General features: G+C 52.4%; 1 protein-coding gene across 1 annotated transcript; it reads right to left on the reverse strand.

Moving 5' to 3' along the window:
- Nucleotides 1-725: 725 nt before the first annotated feature.
- Nucleotides 726-7,201, reverse strand: Ppif (peptidylprolyl isomerase F). The gene is made up of 6 exons (XM_075988808.1): nt 6,904-7,201; nt 5,555-5,585; nt 4,962-5,050; nt 3,547-3,643; nt 2,846-2,921; nt 726-1,623 (listed from the first exon to the last, which is right to left on the reverse strand). The coding sequence occupies exons 1-6, from the start codon at nt 7,093-7,095 to the stop codon at nt 1,488-1,490; spliced, it is 621 nt and encodes a 206-aa protein (XP_075844923.1). The 5' UTR covers nt 7,096-7,201; the 3' UTR covers nt 726-1,487.
- Nucleotides 7,202-8,152: the final 951 nt, after the last annotated feature.

The raw sequence follows: 8,152 nt of genomic DNA on the forward strand, positions 1-8,152 counted from the left end.
TCCTGCCCTCCTTGAGAATACAGCAATAGGAAGAATTCCAAGTTTCAGCCCAGCATGAACAGGGAAACACACCCCTAACATTCGGTGACCTCAGCTCCTTGCTTAGCAAGACCCCTTTCCTAAGGCTCTGATACATGGGAAATGTCATCCTCTTGTCATTACCCAGAGCTTGCTATGACGACATCAGGCCCAAGGCCACGCACCTGACATGGATCACACCCGTGAGATCTAGGTGTCACGCACACTTTATGCAGCTGAGGGAAGCTGAAGCTTGGTCACTGAGCAGAGCTGGGACTCCGCTTGGAGGTAGTGCTCGTGGTGGGGGCTGTGGGGACTGTGATCTGCTGGACCATCTCCACAGCACAGATGGCAACAAGGATGTACTCACAGGTCTCTGAGATACTAACTGAGATGTTCTCCAAAGAATTCCTCAGCACAGGGCTGAGGGTAGGCCTTGATGTACAAAGGCCCTAGCACCATCAAACAAAACAAACGAAAAACAGTTCAAAGCACAGAACCTTACACATGCTAACTTGAGTTGGTTCTGGCTGGATACAAGGGTACATGCCTGTAATCCCAGCAGCATACAGGAGGATCAAGAGAGTTTGAAGCTAGCCAAGGCTAGACAGCAAGTTCTAGGCCAGTCTAGCCCACACAGCAAGACCTTGTCTCAAAGCAAATAAGACCCAAACACTTAACTTTCAGATTTCTTTCCAGAGACAACGTTTTTTTTTTTTAGAAAACAGGATTTATTATCACATTTGAGGTGAACACAAGGACCATTCCAGAAATCTTTCACATATATTATCATTGACAAATTGGCTTTCTTTAACATATAGGAAAAGCAAAGCCTGCCAGGACACACGTTCCTCCTCAGGACAGTATGCGCATGGGCAGGTTTCAACACAGGAATTCACATTGAGCAGACAGCCCCAGCTCACAGGTCTGCCCCCAGGTCCAGCTGCTTCTGTCCCACGGGTTCCCTTCAAAAGTCCCAGCAGCCAACCAGCAGGATTCACAGTAACTGGGAGGAAAGGCATTGATCTCGAAACTTTCACAAGAGCCCTGAGTTATGTATCAGAAGCCAGGCTCAGGGGGTTGTGGCTTGTGCCAACTCAGGTCACACACAGTACAGTGCAGTTAGTGTCACAGTTTCGCTTCTATGAGGAAGACAACATTAAAAGTAACTACTGTCCCCACTGGTCAAGGAAAAAGTTAGGACCCTTCCCTGGATGCTAACTGGTCAGCAGGTCAATATCCAAGGCACACATGAATGGCGATCAAGGGAACGCTTGCATGGCCCGATGGCCACACTGAGCCCAGAAACAGGATCTGAGGAAGGATGGTCAGTTGAGAGCAGCCTGGTCCTGTGAAGGACTATGTGCCTGAGTAGCTTCTTCATACTCAGTAGGGGACACCTGTGCTTGGAGCACCTGGGTGAATCAACCCACGGCCAGCTGCTACTGTCCTCGCACCTTGGCTGTGAGTTAACTCAACTGGCCACAGTCTGTGATGACGATCTTCTTAGACGTCTTCCCGCTTTTTGAGCCGTAAGATTCTATTTTCTTCACGACATCCATGCCCTCTTTGACATGGCCGAACACAACATGCTTGCCATCCAACCTGTGAGGAGGGTTGAACTAAGTGAGAACACACCCAGCACCCTGGCTACCCTGTACAGAATTATTTGCCAAAGGTACTAATTCTCAAAGGAACACACACACACCCCAAAGCTTAATTGAGCTCTGTGAGCTTCCCAGCTGCACTCCAGAGGACGCTGGGCAGGTTCTGTCACCCTGGGCTTTGACCTGGTACCTTGATCTGAATCTTGGCGACCTTACCTATGAGAAGTGAGCTTTACTTATTTTGCCCAGGAAAATGACGGGCACAGAGCTGCTCAAACAGTCAGGTAAGACATTGTCCCAACAGACTACTTCAGCAGGCAAACTGAGAGTCGGGTCAAGTGGGAGAAGCCTGGTGCTGAGCAGCTCCTGATTTTGAGTTCCAGGAGCACAAAAGGGACTTAGGGGCAGAACTGCAAAGCCCATTAAGGCTTCCATGACAGGAGCAAAGAGTGTGGAGCCAGCAACAATATGCCCAGTCCTGGCAGCCCTGCATGGCTTGGACGACAGAGGCTAGCAAACGCCATCCTGTCACTTAGGTTTCTTTCAATCTTGCAAGTGGGCTTTCTAAAGTTCTCAGCTGCTGCCTCTCAAGTCCGGGGACCTGAGGGCTGGAACACCGAGGACTGTTGTTTAGTCGAGGTTCTACCAGGAAAAAGGCATTTCTACACAGCAGGGGGCTGAAAGGTGGGGAGCTGTGTGCAGCCCTGCTAACGGTGTTTGAAGGAAACTTGCCTCAATAGCTAGGAGTCTACAAGCATGTTCTGTGGAGGAAGCAAGCCAAGAAAGCATCAGGTTAAGCCAGGCAAAATGGCTTCTACTCAGACAGTGATACTGATGCACCTTCCCAAATGTGGGGTAGAGGAACCCTTTTGTGTGTGGAGGGGGGGGGGTAGAGGAACCTTTTTGTGTATGTGGGGGGGGAAGAGGAACCCTTTTGTGTATGCGGGGGGTAGAGGAACCCTTTTGTGTATGTGGGGGGGAGGGGCAGGTACAACACAAATCAAATTCTAGTCAACAGCACCACTGGGAAGCATAGGTGCGACATAGTCAGAGAACAGCCCAAATTGTCCCTTAATATTTTCCCTGTCTCTCAGACAGATGTATAGTGAGGAGCAAGTCGCTGGACCAGAGCAGATGGTCCAGCTGCACACTGCCCTTCCGACTGTGCACAGACCTCCTCGGGCTTCATTCTCCGAGGCCCTACAGTGTGAACTACTCACCAGTCTGTCTTTATTGTGCAGATAAAGAACTGAGAGCCATTGGTGTTGGGACCTGCATTCGCCATGGACAGGACACCTGTGGGACAAGCAGAGAGGGCTGTGTCAGATGAGGAACCGCCTCGGAGCCGCTGCTCAGAACAGATGGCTCACATTCATCAAGGAGGTGTGAACTTGCAGACGCAGGAACCAGAGGGAAGCAGCACTAACATCCAGACCCGGGAGCTGTGTGCCTTGGCTGCCAACTAGTCTTCTATGGATGGGGGTACTGGGGTGGAAGGGCCGCAGGGATCTCAGTGCGAGTGTTCAGTAGATCCCAAGCTATGGCCTCTACACTTTCCCACACTCCCACTTCTGCTTAAAGACTCCCCAACCAAGTTTCCATTGGGAAATTTGGTTTTTGTTTGTTGAAACAAGTCTCAAAATGTAGCCCAAGATGGCCTCAACTTTTAGGGTCTCCAGTTTCAGCCTCCCAAGTACTGGAATTACAGCAGCAAGGCTGGCTTTTACAGAGTTAAAAGTGAGGAAGTCCCAGGGAAACCCAATGAGCTGGAAAGGCTGAACGGCCTGGATGCTAACGGAAGGAGCATGACAGGATATCAGGCAGCTGTGGACCACACCTTCCCTGGGTGGCCAGGTGTGGCAGCATCCAGACGGCACGGAACAGCACAGAGCACTAGAGAGGGGCTCACAGTCCCACATACCTGGCCCCACATGCTTCAGTGTGAAATTCTCGTCAGGAAAGCGGCTTCCATAGATGGACTTCCCTCCCGTGCCATTGTGGTTGGTAAAGTCACCAGCCTGCACAGAGAATACTTTGTTAACTGGTTACCACACAACTGGCAGTGTGGGTCCCCTGAAAAGGCAGCCCAACCCACCCAAGGCCCACCTCAGGCAAAGGGGCCAACAACCATCCAGTGCCTGAGATAAAACAGGCAAAGCTAAAATCAAGCCTCTGGAGCCACACCAAAACAAGTCTGCTTTCTTGTCTGAGCTAGTTTTTCAGTAACCACATGCCTGAGGTTCTGATTTTCAACGCACAATTCCTCAGAGAGTCACAAGCAGGTGACCAGGGGCCCTGGTCTCAGAGCTGGGCTGGAGGGGAAGACCAGTTCCCTGGGCTGTCCCCTCTTTTGCCCCAGCATCACTCTCCCCAAGGTCAAGCCCAAAGGTTTTGCAGACACATGACACAGGGGAGCTGGGAATCTTCCTCAGAGAGCCTGAACAGAAAGAGTACAGCAGCAGTTCTGTGCCCAGTTGGTAGTCATGGCCGCACTGTGGTTTCTCTGAGACAGGACCCTTCAGTGAGAGGTGTGAGCTGCTCTGTCCAGCTAAAGCATCCACAGATACCAATAAGCCGTCCCCAGTCATCTTGCCTGTGCCTCCAGAGGCCACTACTCTAAGCCATAAAGAGCTCTCCCAAACTTCAAGCCCCTTCCTGAACTCCAGCTACCGCCTTAGTGCCTACCTCATCTACCAACCCCAGGGGGAGCTGGGAGCCTCTGCAGCAGAAAGGTCACAGAGCTTGGCTGGGTTCAGCTAGGAGCCCTGTCAACCTCACCTTCATAGGCAATGTGTAAACAGAGTGTCAGCAGGTACAGTCCCAACCCCCTGTTACTTGGTTACAGTGGGAAGAATAGGCAGAAGGAACTTCAGAGAGGCCATGACATCTATACCCAGTTCTAGCTCTCCTGGTCTCATTAACCCCTGACCTTGAGTTTGCCCAAGAAGTTTTTGTTGCAAACACCTATCCCAAGCCTGACACAGCAATGCTTACATGTATGCAAAACAGGAAGAACATGTGACTAAAGGATGCATTCATTTAACTGGGAAAAACCCTTCGCTAGGAAGGCAACTCCAAGTCCAAGCGTGTGTAATCCCGATTTAAGCAGCCTTCCTCCCATTCCTTCCCTTCTCCCATGCCCAGTGCTCAAGGGCACACAGAATGCTACGGTTAGAGACTATTCTACTCCGGTGCCCCTTCAAAGCCTTAAGATCCACCCCCATCGGCAGCCTTCTGCTGTGTCCCTTCCAGGCACCAGGCCCTTGCTTGCTTATTAGTGATCCTGGGCATCACCACTGCCAGCTCCGTTCACAGTGGAGGCCGTGTTACTGTTACCTGGCACATGAAGGATGGAATCACCCTGTGGAAGGTGGAGCCTTTGTAGCCGAAGCCCTTCTCACCAGTGCACAGGGCTCTGAAGTTCTCTGAAGAAAGAGGGAGGAGAGGTAGGTTAAGGGCAGGCCACTCCTCCCTGCCAATACACCCCCCCCCCCCCCGTCCGTGAGCTGTGTGTGTGGAAGGACCCTGCCTCTCCTTGCTTGTGAGTTTATTCCTGATCACAGCCTTCCCTACCTTGACCCAGTAGCAAACACTATGACTAGGAAACAAGCTCTAAGCTGGGCCAGCCAAGGTACCAGGGCAAGCAGCCCACAGACTATGTACCTAACCCTGATCTGCACCATCATGCTGGAACTGGTTGGAAGCTATGTCTGGGAGGTTTCACGGGCTGTCCCCTGGTTCTGCGATGTCTAGCTACCCTTGGACTGGTTAGCAGAGCTGACAGCAAGGTTCAGAGAGGGACAAAAGGCTGCCTCAGGGAACCCAGCGGCTGGGCTTAAGTTGAAACTCCCATTTTATCATAGTCTGAGCTTTAACCCCTCCTCTAAGCCCATCGGCCTTGCCTGGCTCACTTTCCACCTCTGCCTTACCTGCTGTCTTTGGCACAACATCTGCCTTTAGCTACGGGAAGGAAAAGGAACAAAAAAAGAATGGTTAGTCCAGAAGCAGGTGTAGGAAAGAACCCCTTCGCCATTCACACCCAGCTGTCAAGGCACCATGAGAAAGAACCACAAGACCATTCTTTTCCTATGACCTCCAACCCTTCTAGAACAGCCAAAGCAGCTATCGTTTCTGGCAGCTGCTTCCTGAACCCATGGTTTGCTGGAGGCAGCCTCGGTTTCTTATCAGACCAGTGTCATCCAGGGCCACTTTCTGGGTCAGAAGAGGCAGCTGGTGGCCCTCAGCATGAGTCCCTGGACCAAGAGTATCATAGTTAGAACCAGCTGCCATTCCTCAATGCAGAGAGAAACTGAGGCACACAAAAGGGAAGGAGGGGACAGTTAAGGAAAGACCGTAGCCTCATCCACGCTTGCCTCTTGCCTCTCAGCTTCTCTTAAGAATCCCTTGGTGCTGGTGCACGTCTTTATTCCCAGCCATCTGGAGGCAGAGGCAGGTGGCATCTCGGAGTTCAAGGCCAGCCTGGTTTACAGTGTGTGTTTCCAGGACAGCTAGAGCTACACAGAGAAATCATGTCTCGAAAAAAACATTACAAAATAACATCGAAAATCCTTCTTCAACAAAAGGAGTTAGGGATGGGGAAACTGAGGCTTAACAATAAATACCATCCTCCTCCCCCATCCCAATAAAGCAGTCAGTCAACACTAACTGATCCCTTTGTTTAAAGTGGAACAGCCTGAAGGCAGCTAGGGCCTCAGACCCACCTTAGTGACTATTTCCTACTTTAGTTTTTAAGTAAGGGTGGAACAGGAGCTATTGCTGAGTATGGACTTCAGAGAATGTTGGATTGGGCTCCCGGTCGAACCACCTTCCCACTAGCATTCCCCAGGCCTACTCCTAAGTAGCCGGGAGTTGGGGGCGGATCGGGAGTGCGTGGGGTGTTAAACTCAGGCCACTACGTGAGCACCCGGCAACACCTGGACCTGTGATACCCACCTTAGAGCTCTGGGTCCAACCTCGGACGCAGAGGGTCTCAGAAGCCCAACCTCGGCCCTGGCGCGCCAGGAGTCTGACACTCAGCGCGCTGACCTTGACCTTTTCTTCCACACCACCCCCCCACCCTCGCCTCCACACTCCTCAGTGTGTGGAAGCGCCCTGGAACAAACGTAACTGAAGTCGCCTCTCTGAGACTGGGAAACTGAAGTCCAGGGTTTGGAAGTAAGAGGCCCAAGGTCACCCCGCTTGCTAGGCACAGAACGGTGGCCAAGAAGTAAAGTTTGCCCTATGCCCAAGCTGGGCCGATCGGGTCCAGGGTCCTCACCTCCAGCACCACGCGGCCGAGAGGCTGCCCATCGGCGCCCACGTCCAAGTACACGAGAGGGTTCCGGGAGGAGGAGTTCGGGTCGCGTGCTCCGCTGTCGCTGTAGGCACGGGTCGCGGAGAGGAGCAGCGTTGCGGAGCGCTGGCCAGAGAGCAGGCCGATCAGGCGGGGGCCGCAGCGCAGCGCCAGCATCGCGGTCGTGGATCGGGAGAACACGCTAGGAAGAAGGCACAGCAACCACAACCAAGGTCACACGACCCAGGAAGCGAACATAGGCCACGCGCCCGCAGCTTTTATTGGCCGGCTGGCTTCGGGACCACGCCCCTTCACTTACGCCTCCTCCACGCCCCCTCAGAGCCTGTTCGATTGCGACTCCTGCTGGCTTTATTGGGCAACACAATCAGTTCGTATGTCGTGCCCCAACCCCCAATCGGCACACACAGAGCGGGAAGTCCTTTGAAACCGCCTCTAGACCGAGAGAGAGGCTGACCCTGAGAGTCAGAAAGATGTTTGGAGGTGGATTAGAAAGGGAGAGATAATAAAAAGAGCCGACAAGCAAAGATACCGTCTAAAACATACACAAGTGACCCCTGGCCTCCAGATCCTTTGGGGCTAGAGATCCGACCCTCCACCAGCAGGACTGAAAATGCAGCTTGCTCAACGGTGCATCCGCCAGGCTTCAGTCTCAGGATGATCCTCTTCCTCAGCTCGCACTGACAACCCTTGTCTCCACCACCTGCAGCCAGGCTGGGAAGGGGCTGGATTAGGTCTACACCCACTAGCACTCACCTGGAATACACCTCTTTGGCAACTGTACTGCACCTACAGGTAACTTAAGCAACCAGTCTTAAGGGATGCCAGGAAGTTGGCAGTGCATGATGCAAAAGGAAAGGCGGTGCAGGAGAGCCAGAGCCAAGGATCCAAGCCCTTCTTAATTGTGCATAACAGCAGCGCGGGAAGCAAAGGAATGCCGGGAAATGAGGGCACGAGGACCGACCAGCCAACATATTTGGTCTACAGTTGTGAAACTAAGGCTCAGAGAGAAAAAGTTTCTGCTAGCGCTAGAGACCCCTGGTTTCCTACTGTTGGCTTGCACCAGCACTCCTGCAAGGGGGCACTGGGAAATTTACCCTGCTCTTTATTCACACCCGTCCTAGGGAAAAATAAAAGAGAGAAGCGTTTGTTTACTGTTAAACGCTGTGCTGCGGACAACAGTGATGGGTCTAGCCTAGACTAACCGATGTGGGTA

The sequence above is a fragment of the Microtus pennsylvanicus genome, chromosome 10 (assembly GCF_037038515.1).
Source record: "Microtus pennsylvanicus isolate mMicPen1 chromosome 10, mMicPen1.hap1, whole genome shotgun sequence".
NCBI classification, from domain to species: Eukaryota; Metazoa; Chordata; class Mammalia; order Rodentia; family Cricetidae; genus Microtus; species Microtus pennsylvanicus.